Source organism: Besnoitia besnoiti, chromosome V (assembly GCF_002563875.1).
Source record: "Besnoitia besnoiti strain Bb-Ger1 chromosome V, whole genome shotgun sequence".
Taxonomy (NCBI): domain Eukaryota; phylum Apicomplexa; class Conoidasida; order Eucoccidiorida; family Sarcocystidae; genus Besnoitia; species Besnoitia besnoiti.
The window spans coordinates 3,717,805-3,743,705 of NC_042360.1; the positions used below are offsets into that span (position 1 = coordinate 3,717,805).

The 25,901-nt window shown below is 55.6% G+C and overlaps 4 protein-coding genes across 4 annotated transcripts; 1 reads left to right on the forward strand and 3 right to left on the reverse strand.

Annotated features, from left to right (window-relative positions):
• Positions 1-4,304: 4,304 nt before the first annotated feature.
• Positions 4,305-9,191, reverse strand: BESB_063340 (Ser/Thr phosphatase family protein; the record flags this gene model as incomplete). Its single annotated transcript, XM_029364748.1, has 8 exons — positions 4,305-4,963; positions 5,192-5,411; positions 5,705-5,874; positions 6,123-6,331; positions 6,787-6,835; positions 7,398-7,686; positions 8,174-8,329; positions 8,727-9,191. 8 exons carry the CDS (start codon positions 9,189-9,191, stop codon positions 4,305-4,307), a joined length of 2,217 nt encoding a protein of 738 aa, XP_029219456.1.
• Positions 9,192-14,977: 5,786 nt separating this feature from the next.
• On the forward strand, positions 14,978-19,083 carry BESB_063350 (uncharacterized protein; the record flags this gene model as incomplete). The annotated part of the gene is made up of 8 exons (XM_029364749.1): positions 14,978-15,002; positions 15,282-15,418; positions 15,847-16,005; positions 16,652-16,841; positions 17,398-17,525; positions 17,926-18,061; positions 18,179-18,277; positions 18,923-19,083. 8 exons carry the CDS (start codon positions 14,978-14,980, stop codon positions 19,081-19,083), a joined length of 1,035 nt encoding a protein of 344 aa, XP_029219457.1.
• A 2,017-nt stretch (positions 19,084-21,100) lies between these two features.
• Positions 21,101-21,766, reverse strand: BESB_063360 (uncharacterized protein; the record flags this gene model as incomplete). Its single annotated transcript, XM_029364750.1, has 1 exon — positions 21,101-21,766. One exon carries the CDS (start codon positions 21,764-21,766, stop codon positions 21,101-21,103), a length of 666 nt encoding a protein of 221 aa, XP_029219458.1.
• A 1,716-nt stretch (positions 21,767-23,482) lies between these two features.
• BESB_063370 (putative calmodulin) lies at positions 23,483-24,616 on the reverse strand (the record flags this gene model as incomplete). The annotated part of the gene is made up of 3 exons (XM_029364751.1): positions 23,483-23,572; positions 23,768-24,074; positions 24,507-24,616. The coding sequence occupies 3 exons, from the start codon at positions 24,614-24,616 to the stop codon at positions 23,483-23,485; spliced, it is 507 nt and encodes a 168-aa protein (XP_029219459.1).
• Between the last annotated feature and the right edge of the window lie 1,285 nt (positions 24,617-25,901).

Below are 25,901 nucleotides of genomic sequence, written 5' to 3' on the forward strand. Positions count from 1 at the left end.
GCCGCTGCCTTCTCGTGAGTCTGTCTCCCTCGCGCCGGCGGCTTGCGGTGCGCTGGGCAAGCCCCCTAGATGGGGTTCTGCCTGACTTCGTCATCAACAAGGAGGAACTCCAAGGCGCCGAACAGGTCGGCCGCTGACGGATTTGTCGCGAGGGATCCAGTCGTCTGAATCGCTTCCTTCGCGTCTGCGTATCTGCCGCCTCGCCTGCCGCCGCATGTCTCTCGTTATGCGAGCGGCCCAGTGCGGCTTGCGCGTGTCTCGATATGTTTTACAATCGTCCAGCTCGCGCAGGAGACGAGAAGGGCAACGGCGAGCCCGTTCGCCGCGACAACCGATCGTCTGCTAATCATCGATGCCGTCTGAAACCGCTCGCAGTCGCGAAGATCTCTGGGTGCCTCGAGACGTAGGCCGTCCGGGCGCTAACGTTGTCGTCTAGTCTCAGCGCCAGGATAGCCTCCTCCGCAGACGGCAGGCCGAATCTATCGCGTTTGACTATCCTGAGGGCGGTTTGAACCGGATCCGAAGACTTCAGGTTCAATCCCAGCGCGGACGCGATAGGCTTGGCCTCGAACCGGACGGGCGCGCAAACAACGCGACGAAGCAAGCGACCAGACTGAGCACGCTCAGCTTCAAAGTGGCCTGCTGCAGAAACCTGAGGGGGCGCGTAAGTTTCGGCTGCTTCGCTAGCACTTCCGTGATCGACGAAAACGAGTCCGCAGACGCAGTCCGCGCGCAGTGCATCTCTGCAGGCAGCCACACGCATTCGCAGACTCAAGGCGCACGCAGCGTGGGAGAAAGACACCAGACGCGCAGAAGACATACGCTTGCATGGCAGCTCAGGATGCCTGAGCGCACGGACACACATGCCCGTAACCCAGCCTTGCACCAACCGATCTTGCTTCGAACCGAGCTACCTCTGCTTCCATCGCGGGCGGCGTCCAGCCTTGTCGGGTGTGCTCTGGGCCTGCGCGGGTCGACCTTGAATTCGGCGCTTTGCATGGCCAAGCCCGTGTCCCCCCCTCCACCCGCGAACTCGGGTGTCGAGAGCGTCTCTGCGTTACCTTCTTCCTGTCGCGCGACTCGCCAGCACTGCCTTGTGCTTTGAAAGGGACGCACAAGGAGACACTCTACTGCGGTGCCTCAAATCGCTCGAGCGCGCTTCGTCCTCGGCGACCAGAGCCTGCCAGGTCGAGGCGGGCGAGCCGCGTGAAAGCGCCGGGTTACGCGCCAGCAGTTTAGTGAGTCACGAGAACTCCCGCGAAGGCGCTTGCAGTTTGTAGACGACATTGGACTGAAAATTTGGTTCGTCGGGAGGTTGGGCGGCCGGCGCATATGCAAAAGCTGCGGCAGAGATCCCGGTCGACGCGCTTACGCGCACGTGGACTGGGCGGCACCATTCGCGTGTGCGTCGTCCTTCGGCACACCGGGAATCCTTGTCCCGCGTGGCAGTGAATCGTGGCGAAAGTGACGTCTCTCTCTCGATGCAGATAAAATCCTTCTTTTCAGTGCAGCACACGACGGATGCCCCGAAAATTCAGACCTTCACGGAGCATTTCGTCGCCTTCGCTCGCTCTCTCGCCCGCGCCGCCGCGTACGCACTACCTTCGGGTCTCCCGAGCGCCGAGCGGGTTCCACAGGCGCACACGGTTCCACTGGTGGCAGTCGCGAGGACATACAGAGCCAAAGTGCTCAAGGATTTGTTGCTTTCCCGTCAGCTGCGCTGCCTAATCTTGCAGATGCCTCTACGTCGGCTCTGAAAAGACGTTGACTCGGAGCTTGCTGCTCTTCAGAGACGACAGACACATCAAATCGTGGCCTACGAGCGCTGGGTTCTGTATCGAATAGTGACGCCCGTCTCCGGCTGCAGGTGCCCGGGAATCTGGCAACGTTTCGGAAGGAGACTTCTTCTTGCGCGAACCCCCCAAGGCGAATACTCCTCGTCTGTCACACTTCGGTCGAGTGAGCCCTCTGCCTGCGACGAGTTGAAGGCAGTTCAGCAAAGGACTCCTAATACTCAGTGCGTAGACACCCACATCCAGGGGAGCTATCCTCGCACCGACCGAGGCAGCGCAGAGGCTACCGCAACGATCCACGCGTAGTGGGCTAATGCAGGTGGTAGGGAATACTGGGGGCCGTCCTGGATAGAGAATCAATGCATGGACTTTGCTGAAGGATGGATCGCTGCTTCCTCCAGCGTGATGGTGGTGTCCGCTGCTCTATTCACTCTCCCTACGACGCTCAGCAGGCAAAGCCGTAAGCTGAGCATTTCGGGGAGATGCTTGCTGTGAGATGTGAAGTGAAGCCACTAGATTTTGAATTTCCTGAGGCAGGGGCTGTTGCAACTGTGCGGCCGCCACTGGTCTGAGTAGCTGGTAGAGCGTGTGTGTAGATGAACTCTGCAATGAATGAGCCAGTTTTAGGGAGTCAGAGACGTGTTGCCCTCACAGGGGGTTCCTGATATCTTCTTAATCTTGTGTTGCCCCCAGTCCCTCCGCTCAGATTCCCTCCTTATCGCCTTGCAGCAGGTGCTCCTCCGCACCGCGTTTTCCGGACCAAGCCTCTGCGATTGAGCTGGATCGGCAGTGTATTTCGGTGCCAGCCATTGCCTGTTTCGTAACGGGGTTCGTGAAGGATGAGCCGCGGATCCGCTTTCTCTTCCCGATGCCGCACCTTTTGTAAATGTTGATGGGCAGGCCAGCAGCATTTCCGCAAGTCACATGCCGGCCGAAACTCGACGCTGGTTTCCTTCGCAGAACAAACGGCAGGCCCGCGGGGTTGCTGTGCAAGCGACGCGTGTTCAGTGAGTCAGCAGATGCCGGTGCTTGCGAGCAAGAGTATGGGCTTCCCTGAAAACCCACGGCGGCACCATTCGCTCGGGCTGGAGGAACGGAGCTGCCGCCTTTGGAAAGAAGGAAACCGAAGTTCGTTTGGCGGGCGATGCGAGTGTGTGTCACGGGAGCAAGCCAAAGTGCGACGCGAAAAAAAACACTATCGATTGCCACGCCGCCATCCTGCCGAGAGCGAATGAGGCCGGTTCACAAACATGGCTACTGACGCGCTAGGTGTCGAGATGAACGCACAGCCGTCATCCAAAGAACGCGCCACTTGAGAGCAAAGTCCAAATCTGAAGCCCCGGATACACGTCCCTTGATAATCTCGTAAAGGCGAACAAAGCAGTCACGGAGGCTGGAGGCATTCTGCGTTTCCCACGCCCGCCCAGAAACACGCGACAAACAACTTGGAGATACACCTGCTCTCCAACACAGACAGAGTGACCTCGGGTGGGTGCGCATGAAACACACCGACGCCGAGGCTCCGACGCTCACTCAGACAACGAAAAGGGTAAAAGAGGACACAGATGAATCCACAGATATGTCACTCACACACATGTCAAGCGCACAGGCGACGGCACAAAACACGGAAACAGCCGCCCCTCATATCCACACGTCCTCCTTCCACCCGCACCCCTTGACGCACGGCCATGGCGCTGCTTCGAACGAATTTTGAAGCACACAGATGAGCATGCTGCCAGCAAAGGTGAACGCTTTCCAATCAAGAGCTATTCTACAGTGCACAGCTGCCGATATATATATATACGCGTACAACGCACACACACACCGGCACAGTTGGCGTGTTTTACGGTCACCGGAAGTAGAAACTGGCAACCAGCATATCGAGAAGGGCTTTTACGACATTTTAGAGGTCGTCACGCGGGAAGGGTGCTCGCTGGCGCGATCAAACCGCCACGTGAAAAAAAGACCTGTGGAAAACCAAATGCCTCTGTGAGGGACGCTAACGGGACAAGTGTTGGCTGCGAAAGCGTCGCCCGCGTCTGCTCTGTCGCAGCCGCACGCGAAGGAAACTTGTCCTTTCTGTCCTCTTTAGTTCCCCTCCCTGCTGCTCGGTGTCTCTCGTTTGCCCGGCCGCAGACTCCGTGGCGTTTCTACGGTCGTGCAGATAATCCCCCCCCCCCCCCCCCCCTCCTCCATCAGCGGCTGTCGTGTCTTCACGAATGGCGACCACTCGCAAGGAGAAGACACACGGGAGCTCGTCTGTCGCTTCCCTCGGCGCGCGTTCTGTTTCTGAGTCAAGAATTCGCCGCGCGAGAGACTCCCCCGCGTCGTCTCGCTCTGGCACTCCTCTCCCGGGGTCTATCGCGGAGAGATGACGAAGGTACGATTTTGGGCTCGTGAGTGCCTGTTAATAACTCACTGGTTGCTTGCACAGTCATTACATCAAAACTGTCCCCATTTAGGCGTCCTCGCAAGGCCGCGAGCCCGCGCACCAGCGCCGTCTCCGGACCCTCAAAGGAGACCGGAGACGGGCGCGGAGCACACCTCCCGCGCCCGGCCTCCGTCTGCTGTCGGCGCCAAGGTGTGCCCGAGCAGGACCGCGCCTTCCACGTCGACGGCGGGGAGTTTCTTCGACGTCTTCCGGCTGCCGTCGGGCGACTCCTGGGCGCCAGGGGCCGTCGGGTCCTCGCGCGCGGCCGCGAGGCCCTGCCCGGCAGCGGGCGCGCCCGGGGCCTCGTTGTCCTCGGCGGGCTTCTTGACCCGCACCAGGGGCTGTCCCTCTACGGACCGGTTCCCCACGGTCGAGAGCGAGGCCAGGGGACACGAATAGCGCCTGTTGGAGAAGCTGGGTGACGCCGGCGGCGAGGAGGACGGAGGATACGCGCGACCCAAGACGCCGCACAGGCACGCGAAGCACGCGACACAGCAGCTGGGCACGTTCCAGCGCCCGCAGACGTACCGGATGTCGTCCTTGTGTGTGGCGACGAGCGGGACGGCTCGGCGTCGGACCCACAAGACCAACAGAAAAGCCAGTGCACAGGCGAAGGCGCCCAAGAGGAAGTACGCGTATTCCGGCAGCCGAAGCGGCGGCCGCACGTGCTGCATGTCATGCGGACCGATGTAGACGCGCCGAATATTGGGATACCTCGGCGAGGACTTCGCGGCCGAACCTGGAGAACAAGAAATCGGAGGCGGAACGCAACTTACGCCGAGAAAAAACGCGGAAACCCCTCCCCTGTCCCCCCCGTCCCCCCCCCCTCGCAGAGGGAAAAGGCCTCGCGCGCGGGCGCGGAAGAGAGAAAAGGCCTCGCGCGCGGGCGCAGACGTCCGCCAGGTTTGCGAGATGAAACGAGGAAAGTTCTTCCTGCTCTCTGGCTGCGAGGAATAGGCGCACTTACGCATCTCGTCACGGTCTTGCGCGATCTGCGTCTTCGTGAAGAGAACTTTGCCGTCTGCAGAAACGAATGCGTGGTGGAGCTCCTTTTTGCTCAGTGCATGCAGCGCGAAACCCGCTTCCGTTGTGCTGAACAGACAGCTGTCTCGCCGGCAACTCCCGCGGTACGCCTGCTTGCTGCCACTGCCGCTGATGATGAAGGTGGCGTCGTTCACCCCAGGCTCCTGAGCGGAAACACACAGAAAAAGTAGCTTCGAACCTAACAGGAGATGGCCCCCTCCCTGTCACTGACTGTAGACAGCGATACAGACATGTGGATGGCGTGCGCAGACGTGCGCGTCGCACGGCACGCCCTCGTTCGGCGTGCCTCTACGCGAGCCGTTCGCTACATGGAGAGTTGTGCGTTGAGTATGTGAAGGCACTCAGGCCCGCCTCTCGTGCATGGGCGCCTGCATTCAGGCACGCAGACGTGCGGTGCCGTGCAGGTGAACGACGCGGTTGGCGCGGGTCTCTGTACCTGGAAGAAACTCAGCATGTGTTCGTGGCCCGCGAGGTAGCTGTCGACTTTGTACTTGTTCATCAAGTCTTTCAGGCGAGTCGAGAACTCGGGCAGATTCCGCCTGGCTTGTCCGTCGGTGACCACCGGCGCGTGTCCGCAGATGAAAATCCAGTCCGCCTCCTTCGCCGCTGCACACACGCGAACGCGGAAGCCAGCGTCTCGCGCGTCTGCCTCGGTCCACGCAAAAGACGCACCAGGGGCCGCGGCGCGCGGTAGATCGCCCCCGGGGGCCGTCGGGGGGGAGGGGCGGGCAGGAGCTCCCGCCTAGACTGCGCATCTACACGTATGCGGTCGCATGCGTGCTCCCAACTGTCTCTTGCCCCGGGTGGATGATTCTGCCGCCGCCGGAAAAGCGCGCGCAGCTTGGCGGGCGCACCTGCACTGAGAGTGGCTTCCAGGAAGGCGAGTTGCTCTTCATACACGGAGTCCTTGGGGAACCTGATCGGCACGCGAGTGAATGACCGGCGTTCGTCGGCGATCAGCGTCATCGCGTCGACGTAGACCGTCACAACAATCACATTCGACCTCTCCGACTCGTCACCCGTCTGCACAGACACCAGGACGCCAGACGCTCCGCGCGGCCAGCTGCAGATCCGCAACACCCTGCAAGCCCGGGCGCGAACGCGAGGGGCGCACCCGACGTGGATCACCAACACGCAAACCCGCACACCCGCCAGCCACCGTCGCCGGCAGAATCATCCGCCTGGCATGCACGGACGCAGGGACAGCAGGCGCAGCAAGCAAGCATACACCTCAACCCCCCTCTCTCCGCCGTAAACCCTACAACGTTGCGCGCTCCAAGCGTCACGCTTCGCCTTAGAGGCATGAACGAGAGCGACACTTCACATCTGTGGCGCGGAGAAAGCGTGAGAGGGTGCCCCCGCAGGCCAGCGCATATGCGTGGTGCGGGCTGGTCCCGGGAGAGAGTGCGGCGGAGCGTACCGAGGGCGCCAGAGAGAGATCGGCGACGGAAGCGCCGACTGAAAACGGGTTCTTGATGTGGCGCGGGACGCTGCGAAAAAACGTGCCGGGTGTAGTACCAGTAGTTGGGGAAGCGCCACTGAGGTCCGTCCGCTCCAGACATCGGCGCTGAGGAGACACGCACGCAGAGAGACACCTTCGCAGCCAGCGCTGACAGGGCGCGCCGCGCGAGAGAAAGCAAAGCAGAAAAACCGCTCGTGAGGAAATTGCCGGTCGCCTGACGATGTCACCGCCGAAAGCGCGAGAAAAGAAACACGGCAACTAGCGGACCCTTGGGCGTCGGCATGCAGCTCTGCGGGGGATACGCGCAGAGACGTTTGAAGGACAGACGACGGAGGCACTAAAAGGAGCGGCGCCCGCAGCGTGAAACAAAGGAACGGGCGAGTAGGGACCACAACTCCCCACCCCGCGGCAACGAAAAGAGACCGCATGCGAGCGGACGGAAAAAAAAAGGTCGCCGCACTCCGCAACGTTCGCACACCACACGCGTGTGCGTCTGTCTTCTGCGCCGGTGCCTTGCGCGGGTTGCGGTCACCTTTGCGTCGTCTCTTGTTCACTTCACACACTTTTAAAAGTGATTTCTCGTTCTCAAGCCACGCCCTCCATACTTGATGGGCCGCTCTTCTCCCCCTGCGCGTTGTTGAATGTTTCGTCCTCCATCGGGCCTCACCATTCGAGAATCGCATGGCAGAAGCCCTTTTACTGGCTACAAACCAGGGAAGCTTCTCCTGCACGTAGACCGCGTCGAGCGACGACAACAAGTCATCTTCGTCGCCGTCTTCGGGAGAGAACTCCACGGCGGGCACGCCGGGAGCCGAACTGGGAGTCTCCGCGGCAGCGTCAGTCGCGCGCGACAAGCGGGCCTTCACGTAAGGCGCGTTCTGCTGCGCGTACCGCTCGATCTGCGCGTAGGGATTCGTGTGGTAGTCGTGGTTGCCCAACACGGGAAAGAAGGCTACCTGCTCAGCCAACGGCAATTCATTCACAGCCGCCGTGCTCACCCGAAACCAGACAAGAGACGCCCCGCCAGAGGCGAGAGACGCAACCCCAGAGCCACGCCGTCGGCAGGGCTGCCACGCACGGCGCGTTGATCCGAGAGAGGAAAATAGAGACGACGAGCCTCCCCATCCGCCGGCTTGCGACAGGCTGCCGCAGCGACGAAACACGCTGATCACGCGATCGCAAGCGGCCCCAGAAGAGGTCGCTTCCGCACGTAGAGCTCCTTCAGCTTGTCTTCGGAAACGCTGCCAGTCCCGCCCCTGCGCCGAGCGATCCCCATGCATGCATATGAAGCGATTCCTGCAGAGTCTATCGAGACGCTGACATGTGCTCAGCCAGTGTCTGACGAGGAAACAGAGAGGAACAAGAGCAAAGTTACGGACAGCTGTTCGTGCTGCTCAAACAAGGAACGATTCTCTGAAGCGCCCTGTGCGACAGCGAACTCACCTTTCGCAGAGCGGGGATTCCAAACGGCCGGTCAACCACAGCCGTCCACGAGGTGTCGTTGGTGGAGAGAACGCCATCCGGGTAGAAGTTGTCACCGAGAAGATTCACAAATCGAAGATCCACGGCGGTACTGGCAGCAGCCAGAGCTGCCGCATTCTGCAACGCGATGCGCACGTATCCATTCACACGGCTAAATACATGAATACGGGGTGTATTATGAATTCGTATGGAAAATAGTGCCAGAGTAGAACTTACTTCAAGTACAGATATCGTTAAAATTCATGTAATGCCAAAGCAGTTGATGCTTGATTGGATCTAACCTTGCGGAACAAGCAGCTCAAAAACGAAGAGTTTTTGATAGGAATATATTTTCAAAACCGCTTCTTCCCCGCGGAGTCCAACTCTATATTATACGGAACGAACTTGAAACACGGAAAGGCGTCAATCCACCAGCTCAACGCGGGCGACGCAGGCCCATCCCTGCTCCTTCCCCTCTCGCGCGTGTGTGCAGATGTCGCTGCACCGGTGAATCATCGAGAGAGACTCCACGAACCTTCACGAGGAGGTCGCTGGCGCGGCCTGTATCGCCGATGGACGCAAAGGTGACGCCGAGAGGCGCTTCGAACGCCCTGAGGAACGCGTCTGCTTTATCGGCGCAGCACAAGCCCTCTCGGCCGCCAGCGTTGCCGCTCGTTCCCGTGTTTGTCTCCTGACCATCCGCCGCGCTCTTCGCAGCAAGGAACGCGGCTGTGGGCGAAGACGCGGGGAGCGGGGCCGCAGAAACGGCGCCAGGGCAGACGCACTTAGCTGAGTCTTGCCCAGAGAGAAAAAGCGTCGGCGGCATCGCATAGATCGGGGTTTTGCCCGCGCTCGCTCCCCAAGGAGGCGGCGGCAGCAGAGAGCGGAACGCGTGGACAGGGCGCCAAAAAGCGGCAGCTAGAAGAAGCAGGAGCAAACTGGCAAGAGAGAGGAGCGGCAGAGAAAGCAAAGGCGACTGGGTCCGCATAGAAGCGCGCATTTTCATACGGAGGCTGACGCCAGCTAACAAGTCCCGTCCGGGAATTGAGTTTCGTACCGCAACTTCCACCACCCTGGCTCTGACAGGGAAGGGGCGCCGCGTTCAGAGCGAATTGACAATCAAAAAACAACGACCTGAAGGGTGAGTCACTGCAGAGCCATGTGACGTCGGCCTGGCTATCGGCACAGGCGACGAAAACGGCGAGAGGGGCGCACGTGGAACAAGCTGAATGACCAAGATGTGCGCCGTCCGCCCTTAGGCAAACGTGGAGACAGGTGGTCTCACACACTTTCACGGTCGCCGTTTCGACCGCGATCCCCTCCGCCCGGAAGAACTATCTGGATTCGCTAGCCGCAAGAGCGTTTAGACCGACAAGCACACGAAACGGCACTCTCTACACACACAGCAGCCGAAAGCGACCACCAGAAAACCACGGTGACCGCCAGACATCGACTGGCACGAGAATCCATAACGCGATAGCATGCAACGTACCATTCCTTGTCTTCCTCCAATTCGGACGTGTACCTGCTAAGTCAAGGCCACTGGGAACACGAAATCATTGTGTGGTGCTCTCACGCAACCCTACGAATCGCACCATGGTACGAAGTCGTGAATCCGCTCTGTCCCCCGACCTTTTCTACTCCCCCATAACGCATCAACGATGGCCGCCTCCGTGTTTCAGTCCAGCACGAGGATACAAGCCGCTCGGACAGACAGCCACGGACTACCGTGGAAAAGACCTGCCGAAATTTTGGTCAGCATAGGCCCGTCACGCTGGGCCGAAGACGGACTCCACACGCGGAGAAGGTGAACGGGAGCTCGGCCTCATGAGCGTGGCGAAAAAAGAGACGCCTGCCCTTCACCGTGGGTCGGATGCGCAGAGGTACATTCTGTAGAAAGAGTGCTGCAAAACAAGGACACAAACGGATTAGGAACGTCACAAGCAACTTTGCGAACCGACAAACAGCTTGCAGCAGCAAACTCAGAGTGTCACCGGCGGTCGTGCATGCACCCGCATGTTCGACATTTCCTTCGACAATGCCGCGAGACTGCACGACCGAGTATTGCAGGAGCGAGGCCGAGGCTGAGTACAGAAAAGGAGTAGTACAACCTGAGCTAGAAGCCGAAAAAACGCTTTCCGTGTGTGGACATCTAGCACAGTGTCTGAGTGTGCACGGCCCCGGTTGAGACAGGAGAAAAAGCGACGCCTGACGGGCCTAACGTAGAAAGAAGCCCGCGATACGAGCACCCCCTACCGGAGCCCGTACGAGCATAGATTATATGGCTGTCGAAAGGGAAGAAGCGATTAAGTAGTCCACTGCCATAGATGGGAATTGTTGCTGTGCTACTGTGAAACATCGACCTTCTGCAATACTCTACATCGGAGAACGTTCCAGCATAGCACTGCCGGCAGCTCGCCGACGTGGAAAGAAACACGTCCGCCACTGAAGGCGAACCAGCTGGCAGAAATGAGAGTGGGTGAGAGGCAGCTCTACTAAGGTGCGTTCCTCTTTCAGCTGCACAGGTCGGACCTCAGGCCGACGCCCCTAAAGCAACCTTGAAACTGAAAATTTTCCCGATGAGCGGTTTTCTGCGGATGACGAGTTCCGGCGCCCAGTACGGGAGTGTCGCGTCAGCCATGCCTTCATGGACGAAAGCTATTGTTCCTGGTGCTGACTTCACGAGTGACGCCACTGTCTGCCTCCGGAAAATATACAGCTCCTGCCGCTATTAAGCCGCTAGACGAACCGGAGGTTGCACAGGAGACGAAGAAGATACGGTTCCATTTGCAATCAATGCCCCGCGGCATCGGAGTCGTCGCGCGTCGGCTATGGCTTGGAAATACAACTGTAGTCAACCGCCCCTTCCTTTTTCCTTTGACATGCATCATGTAAACCTGTTCACATGAAGTCGGCTTCTTTACGTATTCTTCTTTTGACTGAATGTAGTCGCGCCCGCAAATCGCCGCTGCGTGTTCACCCTGAAATGTTTGTCATCTGTCAGTTGGTGCCCAAGCACTTCGAAAGTACAAGTATTGCGGGTTTAGATCCAAGAAGCGCCCTAACATGTTCTTAGTCCCGCCACCTGCTTACCTCTGACCTGCTTGCAGGACGTGTTCAATTTAAATGGCACTCCGAGTCGCTGATAGGCAGGCTCCGAGGCCAGCGACAATGTCTCGATACTGATGTGTTCTGATTTATCCGCAGCACTGATTCAGCATGTTTCATCGCTTCGTTTGTGAAGGGCTGCAAGTGGGAACAGCATGCGGAGAGCGACGTTGGAAACCACAAACTCGTATCAAGAGTCACAGAAAAGCTAGGGTAGTCCGATAGCGGGCCTCTTGTATTGAGCAGTTCGAATTCCCCCTCTCACCGGCGAATTCTGGCATGAAGCACTCCCAGGTACCACAACGATATTCGCAGTGTCCGGCAAACAGCGCCGAAAATACTTCAAGCGTATGGGTCTTCTCTATGCCGTGGTAGTGCACTGAAGCAAAAAGAGCGGAAGAACTAGTCTGGTAGAAAGAAAGCCTGTCCTCAGCGAGTGAATTTGTATCCACGCAGTGTGAAGTTTTTGAACACGAGCGGCAGAGGGCTTGGACCTAGAGCAACCGCCAGTTCTCATTTGTTTAGTCTCCTGTCAACAACTTCAAAAATGTCTCTCATGAACTGCTCACTAATGTTGATAGCGATCCGGTGGCGATGCCCATAGTTTCGTTTCTTCTGATATAGTACGATACCCTCTTCATCGGGGGTTCGGAAATGGTTTTCCCAAGAACTAACGCGATCACCTATTTTCTAGTACCATTAGTGAACTCTTTTGGTCTGATCCCAAGTACGCAGTGAGCTGACTAGATACAAGGAACTTGACAAGCATTAATAGATTTATATAAACGACAAGGACATGAGTCTACTGGAATTTATAATACAGGGTTGTGCTATCACTAGAATCCTTCCTTGCTGAAATACAACTTCCGTCCTCACTTCTTTGAAGCCCTTATTCGTGAATGAGCAACTCTCTGGTGGCCAGTAGCCTCGGCAGAAAAGTCAAGACGTTCCTTTCGGCGCTTCCGCAAGTAACGTGTTTCAAGGGTTGGCGTGAGTTAACTACGTGCGTGGCACGTTTCTCCGTACAAGGAACGACTGTGACGCGCCGGTCAAGCTCCTGCTCGATGTGTGTGAAATGGTATCCACCTTTCTGAGGGGTTGCCAGGCCGGCACGGGGGTAGCCCCGTGTTACCAGCGATAAGATTTAGTAAGCGGACAGGGGGCCCAGCAGGGGAACCCGCGACGGGCGCAGAGCGTCGATGAGCTGACCTGGACGTGCTGGATACGCTATGATGAGTCGAAACAGAATGCTGATGGACGTCCGTGAGTGACGAACTGGCGCATGTATTCGAAGTGGGGCATGCATGGACTCGGCAAATGGCTGGCTGCTCAGCACTCCTTGGAAGCGCACGCGCACCTTGACACATGTCAAGGTGTAAGCTTATAAAGCCATTTTATGGACGTCCTCGAACCTCACCAGTACGTGGTTGAGCCGCACGTGCACTGCTTCAGATATAACTAGGGTTTTCTCCGTACCAGCCGGCTGGCCGCTGTGGCGGCTTAAAGCCTCGAGCAGCCGGTGCTGCAACCATAGTGGGGAGAACCAGGGCTGCTTTGTCTCCCGCCTGTCCTGTGCGATTCTTGTGCATGCCTTTGTCTGGAAGATCAGGCGCGGGTCTCTACAGTGAAACTGGTATGGGGGGACGACAAGTAGATGAGCAACCCCAGTATAAGAGGCCGGGTACAAAGTGGCGCCTACAGTGAGACAGCAGCAGATTCTCTCAAGTGTCACTGCACGTTTGACGGTTTGTGAGGTGAATAGAACTCCAGCTCCTCAGCGCAATGTCACCAGAGCAGTCGCGGCCGTTGCCATTAAAGAGGACAGCTGCCTCTGGAAAGGGCAACCCTTTTCGAGTTCTGACGGCCGAAGAGGTAGGTCCGCATCGCCTCACTACGTCTCGCGCAGTTGGGAGCGCAGCTTTGTCGTAGGAGGAAAACGAGTGGCTCCTCTAGCTCTTCATTTGCTCGATGAACTGCATTGTATAAACGCTCAGCAGGCATTCTGTTCCCGTTTCCGAAAACTCCATGAGAGGGCAAAAGAATACCAAGAACCAGCTTGCTGTCTCTAGGTGCCTCGCCCGCTCCTGCGTGCTGACTGTCAGGTTTTTTCTTCTAACGGGCATACCCTGTGTCTTCTACACCTGCTGCATTGTCTGGCCCTCTCTCATGCACGATGTCTGCAAACAGATTTTCGCTGCGCGAGACCAAGAGAGGCGAGAAAAAGAAGAAGTACGTTTGCCTGTCTGACTGCGCGTGCGAGCCCCAGCAAGGCTGCGCAGGCTCTCTCCGCCGGAAAAAAAAGGGGTAACATGGTACACACCTCGTGTTGAAGATCGCCATCACGCTTGGAACTTCCGGTGCATGTGTCCATCGACCACGGTACTACGGGAAGCCTTCTAGTTTTCCTTGCGAAAAACGCGGGACAGATGAGGCCTTTCAGTTAAGCACGTATGAACGCATCAGTCCGAGTCTCTCCCTTTGGCATAGCGCGACCACGACCGAGCGTGTAGCTATCAGGTGGATCCGTTGCAGGCCAAAAGAGTGGTGCAAAAGCTACCCTTGTGGAAAAGGTCCACTGCAACATCAAGATGCCGACGTATACGGCGACTGAGTGAAGTGGATGACAACGGCTTCCTGTGCAGCGAAAAGGAGGATCCAGACGCTTCAGCAGACGAGGGTTCTGGCCCTTACCCGGCTCCAACGTCGCCACTGCAAGCGGACAAAAGATGTTGCTCACCAGCAGGCCTCTCACCATCTGGAAACAGCCAGTCCCCGGAGAAGGAAGGGGAGGGTACTGATGACAGTGATGGAGACACTGATGAAAACACTGACAGCTTGGCGGGCGACGCGCGGCCAGAACACGAAGAGGACCATATCAAGAGCACGGACGCGACGGCATATTCGGCTGCGCGTGAGTGGAACTCAGGTGTCTGCCGCGCAGATTGAAAGCGAATCTGTTGGGCCGCCAGCAGGCTATCACGAGGAGACGTGAGAGGGAAATATACCGCCTGGGGTAAAGGAACACATCTGCCGTGCACGGGCAACTAAAAACGCTTCATCTAGGCAGTGTGTTAAGCGGAACTGATCGAGCGGATAGCGCATGCTTTAAGGACGAGTTCAATAGCTTGGATTGGACGTTGACAGACATCGCACCACCGTTTTTCCCTAAACTTTATCCGAGGTGCTTGCGTCGCTAGACGGCTTAAACTGTCCAGCGAAACTCCGAGGCTCGATGGGGTTTCGCCTCTGACTCGTGGAGACCATTACTTTGACCTTGCACGCGCTCGCCACGCCGGGACGGATCAACTGCGCTGTGTGCACCCCTCAGTCCTCTCGGACCGATATTCTTTTCTCGCGGTCCAAGTCTGTACACGTAGACAGTCCAGCTGTCTTGCGTGTTGTTGGCAAATGGCCCAGCGCTCACGTGAGCTTTCTTGAAACGACGTTCTAGTCGAAACAGCGTGTCCAAGTATGCAGCGTGAACATCTACACAGGGAGTCAGCACGCGAATCCCATCCACAAGCAGCCGATCAACGTTCCGCTTCCGCAGGAGACGCGCCCTCCACCTCAACTGCCAAGAGGCGCCTGAAAGCACCTCCAGGGCGTCCGGAGGGGTTCAGAGAAAAAGAGAGCGCACACGCGTGTGTAGAGAAGAAGAGGGAGATATTTCTTGTACAAATGGCTGTCGAAACCCGTAAAGCAGGTGAGCGAGGTAGCATACCGGATTAGTCTCGATACAGAGAGACGGCCAGTATGCTGTCGGATTCCGTACGCTCAACCGTGACGCAGTGGGCAGCTGTGAAGCACTGGGAGGCTGTGCCGGCAAGGTTCGAAGGCTCATGGGGCACAAGCTGCCCTCTTCGTGTACCAGGGCGTCGAACAGTCCAATACTGCGACTCCGACTGCGATCGCTCAAAAAACAGTTCCTGAGAAGCTGCGCGCGAGGTAGTCAGGGACCTGCCACGTGTTCGCTGCACCGCAGAAATTCTAAAGTTACATGGGAAGGCTGCGCGAAAGGAAGAAGCTCTTCGAGCCGCAGATCAACAGTTGACAAAAGAGATGCAGAAGTTCGACGAGTTTCTTCGAGCGACAGACCAGCGAGCACACATGGCCATCAAAGTATGGCTGACAGAACAGGCATCTGCGTCTTCAGTCCTTGGCTCTTCGGACTGCTTCAGTCGTGCTGGCCTCTGAGCGAGAATGGTTTAATTCCACTTGGGAGTTGGCTCAAAGCCAGCACTCTGCTGTTCCGAAACGGGGCAGGAGTGTGGGCCAGGAACGCTTTGTCCAGGTGAAATGGTTCGTCACCCTCCGTCAGTATAGGCAATAGCATGTTTCCCGCACCTCGTGACTCACCACAGAGCAACTTCGAAGCTGCATACCAAACGGTAACACACTGAACGTAGCCCCGTCTCCTCAGCCGTGTAACCTCACATCGCGTACGCCGCAAGCTGGCGGTGCGATGAAATTGCGCATACAACCCAGGGCCTCTGCGCGGCAGCGTTGTCATCATAGCACGGCTTACTCGTGAATCGCTGACCATGTAGGAAGCAGACGAAGTAGGACGTATCAAACTGGAGAAGCAACAAACCATCAGGGAACTTCAGGAGCGTTTAAGTGCCTGCAATGCGCGGATAAGCAAATACGAAGAGCTCGTGCAAGAAGGAAACAAGTACAGAAGTTTTCTGGAGAAGCTGTCTCCCCCAGTAAGCAAATATGTTGCGCTCCCGAGGCCGAAAGTCGCAGACAACAGCAGCACAACTGCACCATTACTGCGCCACAGCACGGGAGTGCTCACACGACAACTCGAACCTAGCAATTGCGACCGGCAAGAGGCGTGGGAGGCGAATCCTAATGCGACACTGGCGTCCACCTGGGGGTCCTGCGAATGAGCAAGCAGTGGCTCACTCGGAAATATACACAAGGTGTATCGAGTTACGGTCCCCGTATCGCGGCCCTGTGCGCGGCACGCTTCTCTCCAGCCCCCACCGCAGTCGAACATGGAGCGGTTCAAAGCATTATGACGGGGGCGATGAATCCAACGTTGCTAACATTACGAAACCAAGTAGACGCAGCTTCGGGGGTGCGAGTCAGCTGCTGCCTACACGCTGCTCCCGCATGCAACCAGAAAAGGAAATCGCTAGACTCCCCGGTTCTCTATTCAGAGCACCCCTTGATCCCTCGACCCGCGGCGTCAGCGTCTGACTAATTTGCCCTAGGGGGGGCCAGTTGTGCACGAGGAGTTCGCATGCCACTTAGAAGCTAAACGCCTGCGGTTTCTCAGGGGAGGAACTGTCTGGTGAGCCAGAGCACGTCTCACTAGTGTAGCGCTTCGAAATGCGTGCGTGACAGGAGTGGCTCGAAGAGCAAAGGAAAAAGAAGGCGGCACGCACGGCCACACGAAGGAGGGAATGGGCAGAGACACAATTACGGGTGCAAGAGGAGCGGCTGCAAAAGGACATACGGGAAATAGACTCCGAGACTGCCGAAAAGATCAGTGAATTGGAGGAGAAGAGGAAAACAGGCAAATCAATAGATGAAGGTAAACCTACAGGCATGTGGAGCACTTTGAGGAATCGCACAGGATTGTGTCACTTTTGTGAAGAGAATTCCACACTGCTCTGAGACCAGAACTGGCCCTACCATGGGATAGAACCCCGTTATATCGACCCCGGCGCAGCCAGAATGGGCCTAAAAGCCGACGCTTCTTCCGTCATGGGCTGCCAGCCATTCTTCGCCAGTGCGAGTGCATACCACATCTACTGAACTTGTGGAATGCCCGGCTCTCCAGGCCCCGCATTCCCTGCTTCCTGACAGCAGTTTTGATGCACGACACTCCATGTCACTTAAAGCCTGCGGAAGTGGTGCGTAGGATGTCATACGTGGCTTACATGTATCACTTGTTCTTCAGCGCGGAACGAACTTGAAGTGAAGGCAGAAAAAAAGAAAAAGCAACTGAGGCGCCGGCTGCAAACATTGGCTGACTTCGAGGAGGCATACACGAGTACGTAGCTGCGGGAGGCGCGAGGCGAAGCTGTATGAATCATGGCATCACAACGGAGTCCTAAGTCGTAATGGGTGCTTGCATGCGCGCTCAGCCGAGGCCGAGGAGGACAGTGAGGATTTACCCATGTACTTCACCGAGCCTGAGCAGTTGCTCGAGCTGTTCCGCCAGCTTGAAGAACAGAATCTCTTCTTGATTCAGAATGCTCAAGAAAACGAAGCCGTAAGCCACGAATCACTCGACAACAGCGGAGGGAGTGGCTGCCTGCCAGCGTAGCAGGTACGCGCGGAAATCTAAAAGATAATGGCTGATTTTATGGGCACGAGGAGAAAGTCTTTCACCCGACGCGGGGTACTATCAGCGAGTGCCGCCTGTTGGCGCCTTTCGAGAGCAGTGAGCGTGTGGTTTTCGCGCTTGCAACTTTGGGCTGCTGCAAGGGGTACTGAGCGTGGAGGCCGCCGCCTTCATGAGCAGAACACGGGTCGCTTCCGTATGTTTCCTGATATTGGATGCCGCAAGTTTTTCCGGCATCTAGAGGCACACAACCTGCACACGTGCTGAGGCACTTGTGCCGGTGCTATGCGATCTGAGTGCCTGAGCGTGAACCTAACGCAATGTGCAGGCTCTGGAGGACGTGATGGGGAAATTCGCAGAGACAAAACAGCAAATAGAGGGAAAAACAAAAACTTTGGATGCACTGGTCCAGCAGCTGCAAGACCAGGTCAAGACCCAGCAACGAATATGCGGCAATCTGCAAAGTAAACGAAGAGGGAAGCGAGTGAGGCGATGCTGGGCGTCATAGCTGCGAACAGTATGTGCGTTTGGCATTCGATCCCCGTCGGCGTCCCTCCTGTTGTTCGCCTGGATGTGGGTAGCTACACTTCAAAAGAAGGGAAACAAGCGAGAAGAGAAGATGATATTTCAGCAGCTGACGAATAAAATAGGAGAGGTCCACGCAATATGTGGCTATGAAGGTAGAGTTGTACTCCGGCCGTTCTTCGGATCCCGAAATCCCCTAAAGGTTGGACGCACCGAGCGCCAAATTCTTCAGACTCCCACGCGAAAATATGCATTACCAATAAAGATGTCCTCCAGTGTATGAAATGGCACTACTCCATCGGCACCTGGCATTACCGTACAACAGCGTCTGGCGGTGCAGCGCCATCGCGGAAGAGAGTAGCAGCATGTGTGTCTCTTCGATATGAGTGACTCCCTTGCCGCGCCTCCTGATCTGCGCCGCATGCCGCTTACCCCACATCGACGCGATGTCACCCCGATAAGCGTCTCTTGCTTTCTCAAGACGATGATTAGTGCTCACTGGGGGCGCCATGGCCAACACGGCAGAGGGTCACTTCGTGTAATGCATTCATCCTGCGGACAGCCAAACTGGGTTGCGGGGAGCCACACAGTGAAAAAGTCTGTCCTAAGCGCATCGTAGTAGCGGCGCACACATCAAGCCACTCAGATGCTCCGTCGGCTGGTTGGCATGGTGTGTTGGTCGCGGTTCATTCGGTTCGCCGTAGTAGGACTGTGTATGAGGATGTGGTGTAGCACGCAGAACCGCTGAATACCTGCAAGATAATATGATTGTGCGTCCTATCCGCATGCGTATATCTCAGGGGATGCTGCCCACGATGCCATTCGCAAACTCGAGCAGGTCGAAACCAAAATGGAAGAATACCTCGCAGTCCTAGATAAGTATGAAGGTAAACCAGTCCTTTGTGTCGTGGTGCCTCTGGTCAGCAGATATCAGGACCACAGTGGCATAGCTGCCACATAGTGCACTGTAGAAAAGTGTGGAGAAGTCGCTCGGCAGGCAGAGGACGCCTGATGTATCGCTTGATCGATGTGGGTAACGGTACTCTGATATTTTCGAGCAAATATGGTGATTGGCGCTGCGTATGTGACTCTGCGTGATACAGCTGAGAATCCCGAGCTCATCGCCAGGTTGGAGCGCACGAAAGAAAAAGAGCGCAGGGAACGCGTCCGGCAGGAAAAGCTTGATGAGCAATCTCAAAAGAATGATGAACGCTTGCAGGTAACTCCGCGCATCCGGGTTACGCACCTTAAGGACGCTCTTCTATCGTCCTTAACATATAGAAGTTTTTGTGTCCGAAGGACAGGCTGGCACTCACTCGAAACCCTAAACCCAAGACGGCGTAGTCGGAGGTGTATTTCCGCACTGGTGCTAGGTTCACAACTTTGGGTTACGGCCACTGGTTCCAGAGACATGCAACCTAGCGCCAGACGCATCATTAGGCTTCTATTTCCAGACTCCCGCGACTCCAGGAGCGGGGCCATACACCGTAGCTTCACCAACAGATGCCCCACTATCAATGGCATGTGCTCTTCAGGCTTCTCTGAAGAGATCGCAGGAGCCTACTCACCAGCGGCAGGGAAAACAGATAATGTTTAGGTCCCCACCGATACGCCATCAACAAGAGGTACGTCTGTCGCATCTCATTGTTCGGTGGCAATCAAGCTATATGAGGTTACCGAGTGCTTCCACATTAAGACAAAGGAGGGACACAGAATTTTGGAGCGTCGAGTCGCGTGCACATCCGATGCGAGTATGGGCTTATTCCTACACACTGCACCGCGAGTGACGAGCCGCTGGCTGTTCCCTGCATTAAGGGCCGTGCTTTGGCAGAATAATGCCCACATTGCAACTGATATTTTGTGGAATGTGTCCGTTTTTGAATACGCAGACGTCCCAGGCAGCTGCTGATGATTCACAAGCAGAGATGGAATACCGGCTATTCTTTTGCTAGATCACGTAGATCGGGAGATGTGACGTACGTCAATCTCCACACAGCAAGCAGCCGGCACTGCGCAGTTGGATTTTGATGACGACTCATACATAAGAGGCTGCGTAATCTACTGTATCGGATGGTGAAACCAAAATAACGGCACTCTCCACGAGAGGATCGAGAGCAGTCAACAGGCTGTCCGATGTTCTTTGCGATGGGCTGGCTGAAAACTCTGAGTTTTCTTGCTGCTCGTGAGTCACCCCATGTACTGGAAGCAGCGTTGCTCTATGATGGTCGCTCAGTACGAACGGGAACCAGCGGTGCGCTGGGGACCCACCGGCGTGCTCTGTATTCTACTTCTGTGGACGTCCTTTAATAAACTTGCTGCTGTCCTGCTTCCTGCGTCGGCGCATGAGTTGAATCTATTCTTGCGGCCTATCGTGTCTGAAGTCCTGGCGTGTCCGAATATTGGCAGCGCGAACCAGCACACAGCACGTCGCCAGACAGCTCGCCTGAGATTATTTTCCCATGAAAGGAAAGACCCACGAGTGCCGCCTTGAGGGCGCGTGTATGAGCACGCGCTCGGTGCGCTCTATGACCTCATAGTTCCTTGGAAGACTTTGAGGCTCCGTATGCTCAAGGACTCATCGTTTGCCTCGATACGAAACACACAGCACAAACCCAAACCTCGATAGTACGAGTCGCGTAACAGGACGGCCCGCTTCACGTGTCGTTAGCGAAGCCGCGGGGCAATGACACTGCAGAACATCGCCCGCGCTGGAAGTGCAACAGCATCACACAACCCACAACATCTTTAAGACACTGTCTCGCAATGGAAATGGAGCCCACAATAAGACTAGAGGACGTGAAAACGTTGTTTGGGCCTCACAACGCACCCATGAGACTGCCCCAAAATGGCTTCCAGTATCAACCTCCTCGGTTCCGTCCTCAACCTTGAGTCACATGCCAGGGGGTCGGTCTCCTGCTGCAAGCAAACAAGCAAGGCCTCTGATCAGCTGCGGCACCCGCAGCTTACAAAGCAGCAGCTTATTTCGGATGCTTTCCATGGTGGCCGCTGCTCCGCTTCTGCGGTGGTTCTGGTGGGCCCTTCGGCTGCTCATCCGGATCCATAGGATACATGTAAGGTGGATAGCTGGACTTCCCTTCACGCGCATCAGCGTCTGCCGATGCCGGTGGCTGAGGTCCTGTCTCCGTTTGGGGCATCCCTTCAACAGTAATCTGCTTGTCCTGAGGGTTGTTGCCTCTCTCCGCGCCGTCCATTTCCCCTTCTGTTTCTCCGTGAACGTGTGTGGAAGGAAATGCCGCGTGCTTTTTTGACCGCTCTTCCCTGTCGGTCGGAGTACCCGAGCTCGGGAACTGAACGTCAGACAGATTCTGAGAACTTGACGTGCCTGATTCCCTTACCGTTTTGCTAATGTCTGTGCGAGTACCACCGTAATCTGTGGGCCCTGGGGCAGTTTGGGTAGCAGGATCGACGTTCGCAGAGCTGCCTCTCTTCTTGAACCAGTCAAGAACAGAAGATTGCGGGATCGTCTTCAGTCGGCGCACGCCAGGAAAACGGTTTGGCCCTTGAGAGACGGTGAATCCACGTTCAAGCAACTTGTAATATCGTTGCTGTCCCAGACGAAGCGAAACGACTCGCCGGCCCACCACAGCAGTTGCGGATGGCCGCAGACCGCTGGGAAAGACCATGTCGCTAAAATGAATACGCCAGTGTCGCAGTGCGCGTCACCTCGCTGCTAGCTGTGTAAACCCGGGGACACCAAGAAAAAAGTGGGCAAGCTAGTGCCATTGCAGTGACTTTTAGAGTGAAGGAACATGCGCCTGTCCTGAGACAATCGCTGGTTTCTTCCTGTTTTTGCAGGCAAACTATAGTGCCCGGCGCCGCATAGGGATTCACCATTGGCACCAGCTAGCTCCTTGCATGCCAGATGTCCGTCCCCGCCGCCAGCCTCAGTTCGCCTTGCCAGCCCTGCTTTTACCGGCGTGCATACGCGATAAGTGGTTTCTCCCGCCAGTGTGCCTGGTTCCAGGTACCTGTATACGAGATGGACCTGTCGTTTGCGTGACGCGCTGACGCATGTTACACCATCCTCGCACCACAGGCTACACACGGAACACAATGGAGAAATCTGTACCGGTTGAGTGAAGGCAATGAGGGGTAGTGCATGCTACGCATGTGCCACGGTGGTTCTTGCTGGCGGTGGTAATACTATTCTTAAGTTTCTTCTTGTGCCAGTGCACCTTTCCTTCACGGGGTCCCACCGCAAAACGACCACAACAAAAAAGTATCAAACTGCGTAGGTGGCTTGACAGGTAAGTTTCCTGAAGAGCCCTCGGACGGGCAGGTGAGTACACAGAGGCCTATTTCACCTATGCTCCGGCATCAAGGATAAGTAGACCAGCGTCCGTGTTGTCGAAAACCTACTGGATTGCGTGACTCGTCCTTCTTCAAGCTGCTAACGCATGGAGAGGCCAGGCAGGCAGTAACATGATGCACTTACAGCGTTACCAGTGCGTAAGTGGTCTACGAGCGAAGTTTCTGGTCAAGAGACCTCAGGCGCAGGCACTTATGAGCTTTCTGCTTCCTGACTGAATCGTTTCTATAGACTAATAGCGGGGACGCCGGTCCAACCACTAGGAGAGGGGATTGCACGTAGTGACTCCCGTGGGCAGAACGTGTATAAGAAAGTGTTAAGTTATAGAAGAGCTAAAAACTTTCGAACCACCAATATATATTGGTACAAAGAAGTCACCATATCCTCTGTACAGAGCGGGCATTAAGAACATAGAGATCATAGCTAGGCGCTCTGCTAATGCACTTAACATGATGGTCATGAAAAGCACATCTAGTTAGCTCACTGCGTACTTAGGATTTCTAAAAGAGATCACTAATGGTACTCGAAAATAGGAGATCGCGTTAGTTCTTGGGAAAACGCCCAAAACACTAACTGCGTAATCTCAATGGTTTGCGATAGAATCATAACACAATGATCTTTACACAGTTCAACCCTGTATTATAAATTCCAGTTGACTTTCCGGTGTTGGCATCGAGTACAGCCGATGGCTGCATATTATATTGACTACCATAAAAAGTGTGGCTTCTTTGACTCTAGAGTACGCGTGCGGCTGCCTTTAATCTTCCTTGTCATTGAGTACGTTGCCCGAGAAGTTGAACGAAATACTTTTCTTCCGGAAGAAGGTTCTGTTCTACAACTCTGAGCGCGTGTGAGTGGCTGTCTCCTCCGTTCCAAGGCGCTCTATTTCACTCCATTCAAGGCAATGAACACATGTGCTTCCAGCATGGTTTATCAGGCTGCATACTCTCAGCTTTCTGCCCCACTCGATGAATCGGCATTCCAAACCACGAAAGGCGCCCCGAGTGTGCCGAGACGATGGATGAGACTGCTACGATAAGATATTTGGGTCCTTGTCCATCAGCTCCTTCGTAAGCTGCTCATAGTTCAGTACGCCATCCTCCACCAAGACTTCCTGCGCCTGATAGACAAACCCCATATTGAATTTCTTCATTGGGTACTTCTCTTGATATGGAACTTTGAAAGGAGCTGAAGTGTTCAGCGTAGACTTAAGGCTTTCGTACCCCATTGGCATTCCGATTATTAGATAAAACACGTAACACCTTGACGAGCTGGTCAGTTGACACGTGTCGTTGCGCACGGAAGAAGTGCTTACCTTCTGGGCCCACTCGATAAACTCGTCTGCTTCTTCATCCGTTAAGCGCTCGCCTAACTGCTGTAGAATGTAGCGAAGCTCTAATATCGTGATTGTGCCCGCTGCGTCTCTGTCGAACTCCCTGAATGACTCAAGGACTTTCTCTTCCTTCATGGGATCTTGAAAATGGGGAGACTCACAGATTTTCAGGAACTCCGTGAAGCTGAATTGCCCTTTCCCCTTCTGACCGTCGTAAATCTGAATCAACTGCCGCAAAGCCTCTTCTGAAGGATTTTGCCCCACCGACCGAAAGAGTTTGCCGAAGTCTCTGGAAAAAGCAAACAACGTCAACCCCCGCCCCTATGGACTGATAATAGAGGCAGAAAATGGCGTCGTCTTCATGCGTGAAGCAGTGAGCTGCGGCCGTACTTCTGTCGCAGATGTTGTAGCTGCGCGTTAACGTGGGACCGACTGAAGATTCCAGCGCCGTGTGGAGACACGAGTGACCGATCAAAGTTATTTGCACATGCTCGTCATTTCAAATGAATCGTCTTGCCTCGTGTTCGTTATGTGCATTTTAACTTGGTAACCTACCTAGGATCTAGTGGCCGGAGGGAAACGCAGGCGGACAGGCAGAAAGCTACGGCCACTCGTAGTTGACTACAGTTCCTTTTTCGACGTGAAAATTTTCCTGTCGAAGTGAGAAACTGGTTTGTGACTTCGTTGTTAAACATACCCACGATATCGATTTTCCACTTACGAGAAGCTTATTTTCCCATCCTGATCCTTATCAAAGAGCGTAAACGCTGTCTTGAATGTGTTGACCTGGGTCTCGGTCAGCTGATACAAAACGCCGTCCACCTCTGTCATGGTGCCGCGGCTTTAACGTTTTTTTTTCGGCATCGAAGAAATAGCAAAAAGCCGAGAGCTAATTGTGTCTTACTTGCATCTGCCTTCACCTCGCACTGGCGCCAGTGAGATAAGCTGCACAGAATAGCCACACGTGCCGAAAAGCCTCCGCGGGAAGACGCTATGATAAATGGCAGCGACAGCTAAGGCCTCGCTTCTCGTGGGTAGTACCTCTCCAGGAAGTTAGAATGGAGATCATGCCAACCCCTAAAGTAAATAGTCTCCGCACCCGTCAGTGCGGAACTGCGATATACAGACGTGTAAGGGACCCAAATACCTGGCGAAGTGCCCAGCAAAGAAAGCTGGTTAAAGGACAAGGCGTGTGGAGGTCACCTCCGGATGTTTCCCTACCGCATACCAACCCTCGAACATAAGCAGCAGCTGCGATGGTACTTAATATTAGACGTGATTTGCAGAGCGACACGGAGATAAGGCATCTCCGCAGAAGCAAGGCATTGAATAAACCAGCTCCACAGAACAAAGCTTCGGCATGAGCCCAGCCTGCTCGCACAGAGATTTCGAAATGGGTTCTCAGCAGAACCTCAGAGCATATTTCTCTGTCTTGCAATGTACTATTCTGGAGGTGCATGTGTCAATGAAAAGTTCGCATGCGTTGCTCTTGACGGTCCTTACTCTTTGGTGGCACAATCACGATGTTCCTTGCCTTGCTCCGCAGGTTTACGGCAGAAGGAGCTCGCCGAATCTCCAGCGCCATGTAGCGCACACCGTTAGTATCATATTACTCACCTTTTCGCAGGAAGTTCGTATCGTCCAACAGCATGCGGGGTGCGATTGAGTGATTGGGGGCCGTGGGCTTGTAGCGTGCAACGGAACGACAGCAAGCAACCGTGTGTCAACACATAGTTTGGGGTGTCTGCTCTGCGGTGCAGTTGTTACATTCGACTATAACGTGCGTAATGTAACGTTCCCCCCATCTCATACAGATAAAGAGGTTCGATCAACAGGAGGTAGTTTCCGTTGCGTGGCGGCCACCGCGCGGGAACCGCATCTATACAAGAGAGAGAAAAAACACATCAGAGGACAGCAGCGCATTGCTCGTTTGCTCACCATTCCTTTTTCCACAGCAGGAATGCAACGGCTCTGAACACACTATTACGTGGCTCAGTGACACTGGCTCGCCCGTAGACCTTGACGCTTCGCTCTGTGTGAGCACGCGCCGAAAATGACCTAAGCGGCAGTCAGTCTGCGTCAGCCGACATAAGTAAACTTTTGGGCGTTACCACTT